The sequence below is a fragment of the Oncorhynchus gorbuscha genome, linkage group LG24 (genome assembly GCF_021184085.1).
Source record: "Oncorhynchus gorbuscha isolate QuinsamMale2020 ecotype Even-year linkage group LG24, OgorEven_v1.0, whole genome shotgun sequence".
NCBI classification, from domain to species: Eukaryota; Metazoa; Chordata; class Actinopteri; order Salmoniformes; family Salmonidae; genus Oncorhynchus; species Oncorhynchus gorbuscha.
In genome coordinates this window covers 12,870,018-12,884,923 of record NC_060196.1, presented here as the reverse complement: position 1 = coordinate 12,884,923, position 14,906 = coordinate 12,870,018, and the positions used below count along the sequence as shown (strand labels likewise).

Here is a 14,906-nt window from a genome sequence, read left to right as displayed (position 1 = left end):
CAACTTATGGCAGGCAGCAATGTAGTGTGCTGCCAACCCACAGCTCTCTGCGTCCTCCTCCAACAGGACGGGTAGCCTACTCTCATTAGAGAGGTCTTTGAAACCTTGAATAAGGGTTTCACATTTGGGGAAATGACACTCTCTAATTGTTTTATATTTTTGACATTTAGTCAGGAAATGCAGCTCCGTCTCAGGTTCTGCTGTTGTTCAGTGGTTACACAGCCTTTCCTCTACAGGGAGCCAGGTTTTCCTGTGTCTCCCCTTCTCAATGGCAAGGCTGTGCTCACTGAGCCTGTACTTTGTCAAGGTTTTTCTAAGGTTTTGATCAGTAACCATGGTCAAATAGTTGGCCACGGTGTACTGTCGATTTAGGGCCAGATAGCACTGCATTTTGCTCTGTGTTTGTGCTTGTGTTTCCCAATAAGCAATGTAGTTTTGTTTTGACTGTGTTGTAATTTGGTTTATCCTGATTGATTGGATGTTCTGGTCCTGAGGCTTCAGTGTGTTAGTAGAACAGGTTTGTGAACTCAGAACCAGCTGGATGAGGGGACTCTTTTCTTTGCTCAGCTCTTGGCATTGCAGGGCTTGGTAGTGATATGAGAGGGGGTCACTGTATTTTAGATGTTTCCAAAACTTAATTTCTCTGTTTTTAGTTTTTATTATTAGTGGATATTGGCCTAATTCTGCCCTGCATGCATTGTTTGTAGTTTTCCTCTGGACATGTAGGAGAATCTTACAGAACTCTGCATGCTGGGTTTCAATGGGGTGTTTGTCCCATTTGATGAAATCTTGTTTTGCAAGTGGACCCCACACCTCGCTGCCATAGAGTGCAATTGTTTCAATGACATATTCAATTAGTTTTAGCCAAATTTTAATAGGTATTTCAATTTGAATGTGCTTATTAATGGCGTAGATTGCCCTGCGTACTTTCTCTCTCAGTTCATTCACTGCCTCATTAAGGTGTCCAGTTGAGCTTATTTTTAAACCTAAGTAATTGTAGTGTGTGCAGTACTCTATATATTTTGTACCAATTGAGGACTTTGGTCTAATTTCCTGAGATCTGGATCTTCTCTGGAAAATCATTATTTTAGTATTTTTGGGGTTTACTGCCAGGGCCCAGGTCTGGCAGTACTGCTCTAACAGGTCCAGGTTCTGCTGTAGGCCATGTGCTGTGGGTGACAGCAGGCATAGGTCATCTGCGAGGAGTAGGCTTTTGACTTCTGAATTGTGGAGACTAACACCAGGGGCTGAGGATTTTTCTAGAATAGTGGCCAATTCGTTGATGTAAATATTGAAGAGTGCAGGGCTCAGATTACAACCCTGACGAAGGCCCCACCCCTGGTTAAAGAATTCTGTTCTTTTCTTGCCAATGTTAATGCTGCATGTATTGCCAGTATACATTGATTTAATTATGTCATATGTTTTACCCCCTACACCACTTTCAATAACTTTGTAGAACAGTCTTGTATGCCAAATGGAATCAAATGCTTTTTGGAAGTCGATAAAGCAAGCGTATATTTTGGTATTATTTTGGTGGACATATTTATCTATCAGGGTGCGTAGGGTGTAAATATGATCGGTTGTGCGATGTTTTGGTATAAATCCAATTGGGCTTTTACTCAAGACATTGTGCTTATTAAAGAAGTTTAGAACTACAGAAAACCTTCCCCAGGTTACTGTTCACACAAATTCCTCTGTAATTGTGAGGGTCAAATTTGTCTCCGTTTTTTAAATATTAGGGTTATGGGTCCTTGATTCCAGATGTCAGGGAAATAACCTACACTCAGGATCAAATGAAACAGTTTTAATAAAGCCAATTCAGATTTTGCACTAGTGAGTTTGAGCATCTCATTTAGGATGCCATCAGGTCCACATGCTTTTTTAAATTTGAGAGCCTGAAGTTTCTTAGAGCTCCTGGTCAGTAATTGGGGAGTCCAATAGATTTTGATTGTCCTTTCATTCAATCTCTCATGAATTTGGCATTGTTCTGCGTTTGTGTCAATTTGAACGGTGTTGTAGAGTGTTTTACAATGGGTTGTCCATATGTCACCATTTTGTATCGCTAATTCCTGACAGAAGTTGTTTGTGTTTATGGACTCCTTAATTAGTGTCAGCCGCTTGCTGTTGTACTGTGCTTTTTTTTGGTTCTGAGTGTTACGTTTTATAGAGTTTTAAAGTCTCATAGTAATGAAGGTGTAATTCACCATTATTTGGGTCTCTGTGCTTTTGGTTGGATAGTGTTTTAATTTTTTTCCTAATAATTTTACAATCTGCATCAAACCAGTTGTCATCTGTGATCTTTAAAAAAACATTTTTTTTATCCATTTCAATTGTGCTTCTTTTGCCGTTTGCCTGAATATATATATATATATATATATATATATATATAGTTGATGTGTTTTACTGCCAGATTGGTGCCTTCTTCACTGTGAGTGAATGTGGAGTCCAGAAAGTTATCTGAGAGTGTTATCTGAGGATGTTCTGGTTCCAGGTTGCTTTCTGGTATTATTCTGTGCTGTTTTGGGCCCATCTGTATGAATTTCTGATGTTGTACAGCTTACTGGGCTGTGATCAGACAGAGGTGCTAGCGGCTTGACAGTGAATGAGCATGAGAGAGAAAGTGTCAATGTCTGTGATCATATAGTCTACTGTACTGTGGCCAAGAGGTGAGCAGTAGGTGAATCTCCCCAAAGAGTCCCCCCGTAACCTACCATTGACAAAGTACAGACCTGCAACAGATCCCTTCCGTTGTTGTTGAAGGTGCTGTCACTGTTGTTTCTATGGGGGAGATGAAGACGGTTAGAGACACTATGGCCTGTAATAAAGCTGTCCCCTCGTGTGCTCGTTAGATCAGGTAGTGTTCCTGTGCGCGCATTTGTGTCCCCACAGATGAGCACATTTCTATCTCTGTCTACTCAACATATTCCTCAGCGCTCTCTCACTCACTCACTCACTCACTCACTCACTCACTCACTCACTCACTCACTCACTCACTCACTCACTCACTCACTCACTCACTCACTCACTCACTCACTCACTCACTCACTCACACACACACACACACACACACACACACACACACACACACACACACACACACACACACACACACACACACACACACACACACACACACACACACACACACACACACACACACACACACACACACACACACACACACACACATTTGAGTGTATGACAGTAGTAGTGCAGAGTAGGATAGACAGGACAGATCAACGTCAGGGTGTGTGTGTGTGTGTGGAGGTCGTCTCCTGTCAGTTCATAGCTCTACTCCAGACAACAACAACCACCACCACCACCATGCTGGAACAGAGGGAAATAGGCCAGCATCTGTCACCCTTAATAAAGAGCTGTCCTTTCTCTCTCTCTCTCTCTCTCTCTGTCCCTGTCCTTCTATATCAATCTCATCCTCTCGCTCTTTTTTTCCCCCCTATCCGTCTCCCTCTGAATTTGCTCAACTCGGTTTAATCCGAAAGTGCTTTATTCACTAGACAAATACAGTCTTTGCTAAACCAAGCATGAACTCTCTCTCTCTCTCTCTCTCTCTCTCTCTCTCTCTCTCTCTCTCTCTCTCTCTCTCTCTCTCTCTCTCTCTCTCTCTCTCTCTCTCTCTCTCTCTCTCTCTCTCTCTCTCTCAGGGTGTTGTCCCATTGTCCATGCGACATGTGGGTCACCCCATTCCCATGGCGATGAGACGAGCTGTCCTGTAGTGCCACTGCCCCCCCTGTCAAAAACGCCACTCCTTCATTAAAACATTTCCAGAAAAGCACACCAAAAGGGCAGCCCTGCCACTTGGCTACGAAGCTGAAAGATGGGGCGGGACAAATGTAACCCCTCTGAAATTCATAGATGGGAGCTTACTGTCAACAATGCTACCGTGATATTCCTTCCTTTTATTGAGGTGTTCAGGGGCAGCGGGGGTATTGCCGTGGTTCTTGTTATGAATAACGGCAGTTGAGCTGACTTCTTTAAACCCTCCTCTTCTCCCTCCCTCTCTCTTTCAGGTGTCCATGGCTGTCGGAGCAGTTCTCGGTTGCCGTGCCGATCTACAACGGTGTCATCTTCCTGTTCGTCCTTGCCAACTTCTGCATGGCCACCTTCATGGACCCGGGCATCTTCCCCAGAGGTGTGTGTGTGTTGCACAGATGTATAACAACACCAGCCTCTTCCATCTCATGCTCTCTGCAAACTCTCTGTATGACTGTCTACTGCCAAGGCAGTGTAGTATAGTATTGGGGTGTGTGTTCATGCTGGTCTAGTAAGGGTGTGTGTGGGTGTTCATGCTGGTCTAGTAAGGGTGTGTGTGTGTTCATGCTGGTCTAGTAAGGTTGTGTGTGTTCATGCTGGTCTAGTAAGGGTGTGTGTGTGTTTATGCTGATCTAGTAAGAGCGTGTGTGCGTGTGTGTGTGTGATTTATGCTGATCTAGTAAGGGGATGTGTGTGGTTTATGCTGATCTAGTAAGGGGATGTGTGTGTTTATGCTGATCTAGTAAGGGGGTGTGTGGGTGTTCATGCTGATCGATTAAGGGTGTGTGTGTGTGTGTGTGTGTGTGTGTGTGTGTGTGTGTGTGTGTGTGTGTGTGTGTGTGTGTGTGTTATGCTGATCTAGTAAGGGGATGTGTGTGTGTGTTTATGCTGATCTAGTAAGGGGGGTGTTTATGCTGATCGAGTAAGGGGGTGTTTATGTTGATCTAGTAAGGGGGTGTTTATGCTGATCTAGTAAGGGGGTGTTTATGCTGATCTAGTAAGGGGGGTGTTTATGCTGATCTAGTAAGGGGGTGTTTATGCTGATCTAGTAAGGGGGATGTTCATGTTGATCGAGTAAGGGGGATGTTCATGCTGATCGAGTAAGGGGGATGTTCATGCTGATCGAGTAAGGGGGATGTTCATGCTGATCTAGTAAGGGGGATGTTCATGCTGATCTAGTAAGGGGGATGTTCATGCTAGTGTACTAACAGTGTGTGTGTGGGTTGCTCCAGCGGATGAGGATGAGGACAAGGAGGATGATTTCCGCGCTCCGCTTTATAAGACTGTGGAGATCCGAGGCATCCAGGTCAGGATGAAATGGTGTTCCACCTGCCGCTTCTACAGACCGCCCCGCTGCTCACACTGCTCTGTGTGTGACAACTGTGTGGAGGTACGCACACATTAACCTACAGGGCAGTTTTCCAGGAACAGGGTTGGAGTTACACCTACAGGAGGGTAGTTCTCCAGGGACAGGGTTGGAGTTAACCCTACAGGAGGGTTGTTCTCCATGGACGGGGTGGGAGTTAACCTACAGGAGGGTAGTTCTCCCGGAACAGGGTTGGAGTTAAACCTACAGGAGGGTAGTTCTCCAGGAACAGGGTTGGAGTTAAACCTACAGGAGGGTAGTTCTCTAGGGACAGGGTTGGAGAGATGCCTTTGAACAAACCTCAGTTGGAATGAGCCCTCAGCTCAATTCTCCTGTCAGTGTCACACACACAAACATACACCAGCACCAAATCTCCCACTGTCCCTTTAACTTTGTACAAACGGCTCTAACTCGCCCTTTACTCCTGTCCCCGTCCCTCCCCCCCCAGGACTTTGACCACCACTGCCCGTGGGTGAACAACTGTATCGGCCGGAGGAACTACCGCTACTTCTTCCTGTTCCTGCTGTCCCTGACTGTCCACATCATGGGAGTGTTTGGCTTCGGCCTGCTCTACGTCCTCTACCACACACAGCAGCTGGACAGGGTCCACTCTGCCGTCACGTATCCTGTACTTAGGTGTTGGAATGTCCTGAAAGCCAGGAGTCTGGGTTCTTGGGGGAGGGGGGGGGATGTGTGTGTGTTTTGTTGCGAGAGGGTGTGGTTGGATGTGTAGGTTGGTTTGTGTGTGTGTGTGTGTGTGTGTGTTTTGGGGCGGTAGATGACTGTTTCCATATGTCGGACAGCGTGCTTCTATAGGTGTTTAATTTTCAACACATTTGGGAAGTGTTAGCCTGGTGCCCTATGTAAGGAATAGGGTGCCATTTGGCACGCAGCCCCTAAGAGTGTGTTAGTTGGTGTCTCTGTTCTCTCCTCAACCGCTGGTCTCTCAGTATGGCAGTGATGTGTGTGGCTGGTCTCTTCTTCATCCCGGTGGCTGGTCTCACTGGCTTCCACATGGTACTGGTGGCCCGGGGACGGACCACCAACGAACAGGTACCACACACACACACACACACACACACACACACACACACACACACACACACACACACACACACACACACACACACACACACACACACACACACACACACACACACACACACACACACACACACACACACACACACACACACACACACACACACACACACACACACACACACACACACCAGGAATGAACCACCAACTAATAGGTACAACACACACACACACACACCAGGAATGAACCACCAACTAATAGGTACAACACACACACACACCAGGAATGAACCACCAACTAATAGGTACAACACACACACACACCAGGAATGAACCACCAACTAACAGGTACAACACACACACACACACACCAGGAATGAACCACCAACTAACAGGTACAACACACACACACACACACACCAGGAATGAACCACCAACTAATAGGTACAACTCTAGTTTTCAAAGTGATTTTACCTCTGTCAGAAATGTCCTAATGGCCAAGATACTGGAACAAAAGCTGGCAGCCAGTGCTTATTTTGAGCCGGGTTCCTGCCGGGAAACGGGATCCGACACCTGTCTGTTTTGGACTGTTTCGGTCCGGGAACCTATTTGGCCGGCTCTGATATCTCTTTGCGGCTCAAAAAAATAAATGTCGCTTTTTTTTTTCAATGTAAAAATGTGAATAAAAGCGGCCAAGTGTCATTTCGAGTTGCCTCTTGGTGAATTGTCCTCCTGTAACCCGCGTGGCTGTATGAGTAGCACGCTTGTAACTCTCACAAGAACTAGAATGACATTCCCTTTCCAGGATCTCTCTCTGCTCTGCTAGACGTGAGCCTGCAACTCTCGTCCCTCCAGAGTTGCACGTCATCATTTATTTCTAGAACCATAGCAAAGGGTTCTGGAGGAGCTGCAACACCCTTCATAGATTGAAATACATTAGCCAAAGTTATAGTGTTGCTGCTGTCTGTCCAAAATCAATGAAATCATTCAGTATAGCCTACCTACTACATCATGATTAGGCCTAGAATTGAACCACAGAGGGTCAGTAGCTTCTTTGAAACAATTACCTAGCTGTGGATTGAGTGTATCCCAATAACAAGACACAGCCTACAGTCGGGAACGCAGCCGCAAATCGGTCGGTGAGCAGCATGCCAGACAACGGGTTGGAAAGCAAATGGTTCCTGCTGAAAAGACAATACTATTGATCTGTCTGCTCGAGGCGAACAAAATGTTTGAACGGCTTCCAAATATTGTTTTCCAAAACAAAACGAGTGAGATATAGGCTTTTGGCACCAACGCATCGGCCGTCGCCGGCGAGCGAGCTGCGCGTCATCGGGCGACACTGGAAAGCATTTTTAGGACGGTCAATTCCTCCTACAATATGTGTCTCCACACACCTAGACCTCTAGGCTATTGATGGATTCAAGACCAGGTCGTTTTTTATTGATCTTTAAGAGTCTCAGTTTGTGAGTGTCAAAATAAGCCTCTCATTTCATTTGAGCGGAGTTCAAACAAATTCTGCCGGTCTCCAGTCAGATGACGTAGAATTAGCATGAAATGCGTTTTTACAAAAGGCCATATTTTCCCCCGGACCCTAGGCTACTAAATAAATGTACCTTGTGTTGACGTCGTTCTTAAAGGCCCAAAACATTTAATCTCAACAACAGCCCCATGATAATCCTCTAAAATGTGACCCCCCCCCACCCTCCCGGTCTCCCTTCATCCCTCCCCGGAATTAAAACATACAGGTCATAATCTCATCACGGAGAGAGAATAATCCTCTGTCGTCCTCATCCCTCCCTCCATTTTTCTCCCTCTTTTATATGGCTCTCCATGTCTGATGTTTTCACTTTAAATATGTTGTGTTGAGGGGAATGAATAACCTACTATTATTTGTTTTCCTTTATTCTCTCTCTCTCTCTTTCTCTCTCTCTTTCTCTCTCTCTTTTTCTCTTTCTCTTCCCCCCCCCAGGTGACGGGGAAGTTTAGGGGAGGAGTGAACCCTTTCACTAATGGCTGTTGGAAGAACGTTTCTCACGTGCTCTGCAGCTCCCAAGCGCCCAGGTCTCTTTCTCTCATCATTGTCTATGGTTTTACAGTATGTTATTAGTGTTGCATTACTATCAGCTCAAACAGTGTTTTGAGCTGCTGTCATCCCTACAGGCTATTATTGGGGGTTTGATTGATGACCGAGACTAGGCCCTCTTAGAGCTGGATAGAGGACTCTAGATGGATACGTTGTTGTTTTCTTCAAATTGGGTTGCCTTTGGTTGAAAATGGGGTTAAAGATAGAACACCGCCATCTAGTGGCCACAATAACGGATTTTCAAATCACTAATTAAGAAAAGTGACTACTTTTAAATGGAGATGCTGCCACAGGTGCCATAATGGCACAGATCCAAAGATGAGTCCTCGAACTCAATGGGTCCTCTTCATCCTCCATCTTCTTCTTGCTCTCCCTCATCCGTTCCTTCGCTTACTACTCTTTCTCCCTCCTGTCCCTCCCCCTCTCCATCAGCTCCCCTCTTCTCACCCTCCTCCTCTTCCTCCTTGTGCTTTTAAATAACACGATTTGATTTGGTCTTCATCAGGTACCTGGGGAGGAAGAGGAAGCCTCACAGTGTGGTTGTCCAGCCTCCGTTCCTCCGGCCACAGCTCACTGACACCCAGCTGGCCGCCAAGGTCCTCGACAACGGTATCCACGGAGACCTCCACCGGGTATGACGCGACAAAGACCCATGTAGACACACACACACACACACACACACACACACACACACACACACACACACACACACACACACACACACACACACACACACACACACACACACACACACACACACACACACACACACACACACGATCTGTATGTTCATGGCTCCTTCTTGCCCTCAGCATTGTGTGTAGTTAATGCTCTCCAGTTTCCACTCTGCCACTACACTGGGTTGTATAGACTTTGACATGTATTCTATTTAATGTCATTCATTTTCTCTGTTTGCTTCTCTCCCTCTCAGTCTAAGAGTAGTCTGGAGATGATGGAGAGTCAGTCGTGCGATGCGGAGCCCCCTCCTCCTCCCAAACCGGAGCTCAGGTACCCCGCCCTGTCCAGAGGCCACCAGGGACACCACACAGAGGGTACGTTCACCAGAGTTGTACTCATTACTACACACCGTAGGAAAACGTTTTGCAATGGAAAAAGGTAAGGAAGCGGTTTGCTGTTGGACATGGTCAGGTTGTCCCTCCCTGTTTGTTTCTTTCCGTTTGGTGCCGAATGAACATGACCCAGGTTGTGGCTGTGAATCAGTGTGTTATCAGTCAACTTAGCTGATAAAAGAAAATAAAGTTTTACCTATGATAACATTTATGTACCTGAGTTAATTTATTTGTCCCTCTCCCTCTCTCCCCACAGAGAGTAGTCTTCTGAACAAAGCCCCGCCCACACCCACCATGTATAAATACAGGCCGACCTATAGCAGTCCAGGAAAGAACCACACTGCCCTTACCCATGCCTACGCCAACCAGGTAACAAACACACACTTTGATGCCAACCAACTAGCTCGCTCATAAAGTGACCGTGGAAGACTGTGTGTCTCTGTGTGAAAGACTGTGTGTCTCTGTGTGTAAGACTGTGTGTAAGACTGTGTGTAAGACTGTGTGTCTCTGTGTGTAAGACTGTGTGTCTGTGTGTCTCTGTGTGTAAGACTGTGTGTCTCTGTGTGTAAGACTGTGTGTCTCTGTGTGTAAGACTGTGTGTCTCTGTGTGTAAGACTGTGTGTCTCTGTGTGTAAGACTGTGTGTCTCTGTGTGTAAGACTGTGTGTAAGACTGTGTGTCTCTGTGTGTAAGACTGTGTGTCTCTGTGTGTCTCTGTGTGTCTCTGTGTGTAAGACTGTGCGTCTCTGTGTGTAAGACTGTGCGTCTCTGTGTGTAAGACTGTGCGTCTCTGTGTGTAAGACTGTGCGTCTCTGTGTGTAAGACTGTGCGTCTCTGTGTGTAAGACTGTGCGTCTCTGTGTGTAAGACTGTGTGTAAGACTGTGTGTCTCTGTGTGTAAGACTGTGTGTCACTGTGTGTCTCTGTGTGAAAGACTGTGTGTGTCTCTGTGTGTCTCTGTGTGAAAGACTGTGTGTCACTGTGTGACTGTGCTCTCTGTGTGAAAGACTGTGTGTCTCTGTGTGTAAGACTGTGTGTGTCTCTGTGTGTGACTGTGCTCTGTGTGAAAGACTGTGTGTCTCTGTGTGTAAGACTGTGTGTCTCTGTGTGTAAGACTGTGTGTGTCTCTGTGTGTCTCTGTGTGTAAGACTGTGTGTCTCTGTGTGTAGACTGTGTGTGTCTCTGTGTGTGTCTCTGTGTGAAAGACTGTGTGTGTCTCTGTGTGTCTCTGTGTGTAAGACTGACTGTGTGTATTACTGTGTGTCTCTGTGTGTCTCTGTGTGTAAGACTGTGTGTAAGACTGTGTGTCTCTGTGTGTAAGACTGTGTGTCTGTGTGTCTCTGACTGTGTGTCTCTGTGTGTAAGACTGTGTGTCTCTGTGTGTAAGACTGTGTGTCTGTGTGTCTCTGTGTGTCTCTGTGTGTAAGACTGTGTGTAAGACTGTGTGTGTGTAAGACTGTGCTGTGTGTAAGACTGTGTGTGTAAGACTGTGTGTCTCTGTGTGTAAGACTGTGTGTCTCTGTGTGTAAGACTGTGTGTCTCTGTGTGTAAGACTGTGTGTCTCTGTGTGTAAGACTGTGTAAGACTGTGTGTCTCTCTGTGTGTCTCTGTGTGTAAGACTGTGTGTCTCTGTGTGTAAGACTGTGTGTCTCTGTGTGTCTCTGTGTAAGACTGTGCGTCTCTGTGTGTAAGACTGTGCGTGTGTAAGTGTGTAAGACTGTGTGTCTCTGTGTGTAAGACTGTGTGTCTCTGTGTGTAAGACTGTGCGTCTCTGTGTGTAAGACTGTGCGTCTCTGTGTGTAAGACTGTGCGTCTCTGTGTGTAAGACTGTGTGTAAGACTGTGTGTAAGACTGTGTGTCTCTGTGTGTGTCTCTGTGTGTCTCTGTGTGTGTCTCTGTGTGTAAGAGTCTGTGTGTCTCTGTGTGTAAGAGTCTGTGTGTCTCTGTGTGTAAGAGTCTGTGTGTCTCTGTGTGTAAGAGTCTGTGTGTCTCTGTGTGTAAGAGTCTGTGTGTCTCTGTGTGTAAGAGTCTGTGTGTCTCTGTGTGTAAGAGTGTGTATCTGTGTGTAAGAGTGTGTATCTGTGTGTAAGAGTGTGTATCTGTGTGTAAGAGTGTGTGTCTCTGTGTGAAAGACTGTGTGTCTCTGTGTGTAAGACTGTGTGTAAGACTGTGTGTCTCTGTGTGTAAGACTGTGTGTCACTGTGTGTCTCTGTGTGAAAGACTGTGTGTGTCTCTGTGTGTCTCTGTGTGAAAGACTGTGTGTCACTGTGTGTCTCTGTGTGAAAGACTGTGTGTCTCTGTGTGTAAGACTGTGTGTGTCTCTGTGTGTGTCTCTGTGTGAAAGACTGTGTGTGTCTCTGTGTGTAAGACTGTGTGTGTCTCTGTGTGTAAGACTGTGTGTGTCTCTGTGTGTCTCTGTGTGTAAGACTGTGTGTCTCTGTGTGTCAGACTGTGTGTGTCTCTGTGTGTGTCTCTGTGTGAAAGACTGTGTGTGTCTCTGTGTGTAAGACTGTGTGTGTCTCTGTGTGTCTCTGTGTGTAAGACTGTGTGTCTCTGTGTGTAAGACTGTGTGTCTCTGTGTGTAAGACTGTGTGTCTCTGTGTGTCTCTGTGTGTAAGACTGTGTGTAAGACTGTGTCTCTCTGTGTGTAAGACTGTGTGTGTCTCTGTGTGTCTCTGTGTGTAAGACTGTGTGTCTCTGTGTGTAAGACTGTGTGTCTCTGTGTGTAAGACTGTGTGTCTCTGTGTGTCTCTGTGTGTAAGACTGTGTGTCTCTCTGTGTGTCTCTGTGTGTAAGACTGTGCGTCTCTGTGTGTAAGACTGTGCGTCTCTGTGTGTAAGACTGTGCGTCTCTGTGTGTAAGACTGTGCGTCTCTGTGTGTAAGACTGTGCGTCTCTGTGTGTAAGACTGTGTGTCTCTGTGTGTAAGACTGTGCGTCTCTGTGTGTAAGACTGTGCGTCTCTGTGTGTAAGACTGTGTGTAAGACTGTGTGTAAGACTGTGTGTCTCTGTGTGTAAGACTGTGTGTCTCTGTGTGTGTCTCTGTGTGTAAGACTGTCTGTGTGTCTGTGTGTGTCTGTGTGTAAGAGTCTGTGTGTCTCTGTGTGTAAGAGTCTGTGTGTCTCTGTGTGTGTCTCTGTGTGTAAGAGTCTGTGTGTCTCTGTGTGTAAGAGTCTGTGTGTCTCTGTGTGTAAGAGTCTGTGTGTCTCTGTGTGTAAGAGTCTGTGTGTCTCTGTGTGTAAGAGTGTGTATCTGTGTGTAAGAGTGTGTATCTGTGTGTAAGAGTGTGTATCTGTGTGTAAGAGTGTGTGTATCTGTGTGTAAGACTGTGTGTCTCTGTGTGAAAGACTGTGTGTCTCTGTGTGAAAGACTGTGTGTGTCTCTGTGTGAAAGACTGTGTGTGTCTCTGTGTGAAAGACTGTGTGTGTCTCTGTGTGAAAGACTGTGTGTGTCTCTGTGTGTCTCTGTGTGAAAGACTGTGTGTCACTGTGTGTCTCTGTGTGAAAGACTGTGTGTGTCTCTGTGTGTCTCTGTGTGAAAGACTGTGTGTCTCTGTGTGTAAGACTGTGTGTGTCTCTGTGTGTGTCTCTGTGTGAAAGACTGTGTGTGTCTCTGTGTGCAAGACTGTGTGTGTCTCTGTGTGTAAGACTGTCGGTGGCACACACATTGTTCTCTCTGACTCAGATTGATATTTTACATCTCCGTTGGCTGCTTGCCTGTCTGTCCTTAATCGTTTGATTTGTTATGATTTGTTAATGCATCTCTGTTTTTACTCGTGGCTTCTTTTCCTGCCTTTTGATTGGTTATTCAGTGGCTTTCAGTTGAACAGTATCAGTAAGTGAATGTTGTACTATTTTTCTTTATTTTCTTTAGTTTGAGTGTCTGTGCTTTTTTTCTTGTTACCCAACCTTGTGTGTCGTCTTTTAGCCGAACGCTTTCCCCACAGTGTTGTGTAAAAGATTCTCCCCTCGCAATTTCTTGTTGTAGAAAGGTTTTGTGGAAGTTAATTAACATATTATTACATTTGTATTTGACCTATTTTACATGTACGGTATGCTTCCTATATGTCACACAATCTGATCATAATTCACTTATATCAATTCTGGAATCACACAGTGGACCGTCAATGGCCCAGCTGCTGTTTGATGTTTTCTCCACAAGAGGGCATCAAGGTGCACAGTCGAACAGACAGGGCCGCACGAGCATCCTTTGGGCTCAATACAACCAAAACTGTGCTTGTGTCAAAAAATGGTACCCTATCCCCTATAACGGGAAAGAGCAACTGGCAACTGAAACAGCAACTGGCAGCCGCAGGCCTTTTTGAAGGGAACAATAAAATAAATAACTCTGTCTGGGTCTCAACTTACTGTTGAGAGTTAGAATAGTAAACTCAGCAAAAAAAGAAACGTCCTCTCATTGTAAACTGTGTTTATTTTCAGCAAACTTAATGTGTAAATATTTGTGTGAACATAAGCTTCAACACCTGAGACATAAACTGAACAAGTTCCACAGACATGTGACTAACAGAAATGGAATAATATGTCCCTGCACAAAGGGGGGGGGTCAAAATCAAAAGTAACAGCCAGTATCTGGTGTGGCCACCAGCTGCATTAAGTACTAGAGTGCGTCTCCTCCTCATGGACTGCACCAGATTTGCCAGTTCTTGCTGTGAGATGTTACCCCACTCTTCCACCAAGGCACCTGCAAGTTCCCAGAAATTTCTGCCGTGAATGGCCCTAGCCCTCACCCTCCGATCCAACAGGTCCCAGACATGCTCAATGGGATTGAGATCCGGGCTCTTCGCTGGCCATGGCAGAACACTGACATTCCTGTCTTGCAGGAAATCACGCACAGAACGAGCAGTATGGCTGGTGGCATTGTCATGCTGGAGGGTCATGTCAGGATGAGCCTGCAGGAAGGGTTCCACATGAGGGAGGAGGATGTCTTCCCTGTAACGCCCAGCGTTGAGATTGCCTGCAATGACAACAAGCTCAGTCCGATGATGCTGTGACACAACGCCACAGACCATGACGGACCCTCCAAATCAATCCCGCTCCAGAGTACGGGCCTCGGTGTAAAGCTCATTCCTTCGACGATAAACGTAAATCCGACCATCACCCCTGGTGAGACAAAACCGCGACTCGTCAGTGAAGAGCACTTTTTGCCAGTCCTGTCTGGTCCAGCGACGGTGGGTTTGTGCCCATAGGTGACAGTGTTGCCGGTGATGTCTGGTGAGGACATGCCTTACAACAGGCCTACAAGCCCTCAGTCCAGCCTCTCTCAGCCTATTGCGGACAGCCTGAGCACTGATGGAGGGATTGTGTGTTCCTGGTTTAACTCGGGCAGTTGTTGTTGCCATCCTGTACAACACCTGCAATCCTGTACAGGTGTTGTTACACGTGGTCTGCCACTGCGAGGAAGATCAGCTGTCCGTCCTGTCTCCCTGTAGCGCTGTCTTAGGCGTCTCACAGTATGGACATTTCAATTTATTGCCCAGGCCACATCTGCAGTCCTCATGCCTCCTTGCAGCATGCCTCAGGCACATTCACGCAGATGAGCAGGGACCCTGGGCATC

General features: G+C 46.2%; 1 protein-coding gene across 2 annotated transcripts in view; it reads left to right on the top strand.

Annotated features, from left to right (window-relative positions):
- Positions 1-14,906, top strand: part of LOC124013039 (palmitoyltransferase ZDHHC5-A-like) — a 39,076-nt gene that overhangs the window by 17,434 nt on the left and 6,736 nt on the right. For both annotated transcript variants that reach the window (XR_006834807.1, XM_046327159.1), the window contains exons 3-10: positions 4,029-4,150; positions 5,004-5,161; positions 5,586-5,758; positions 6,088-6,190; positions 8,151-8,242; positions 8,770-8,896; positions 9,196-9,316; positions 9,591-9,703. Coding sequence is in view for 1 of the 2 variants with exons in the window: in XM_046327159.1 (XP_046183115.1) it covers positions 4,029-4,150; positions 5,004-5,161; positions 5,586-5,758; positions 6,088-6,190; positions 8,151-8,242; positions 8,770-8,896; positions 9,196-9,316; positions 9,591-9,703 (1,009 nt within the window). In the remaining variant the exon portion in view is untranslated. The remainder of the gene's footprint in view (positions 1-4,028; positions 4,151-5,003; positions 5,162-5,585; positions 5,759-6,087; positions 6,191-8,150; positions 8,243-8,769; positions 8,897-9,195; positions 9,317-9,590; positions 9,704-14,906) is intronic.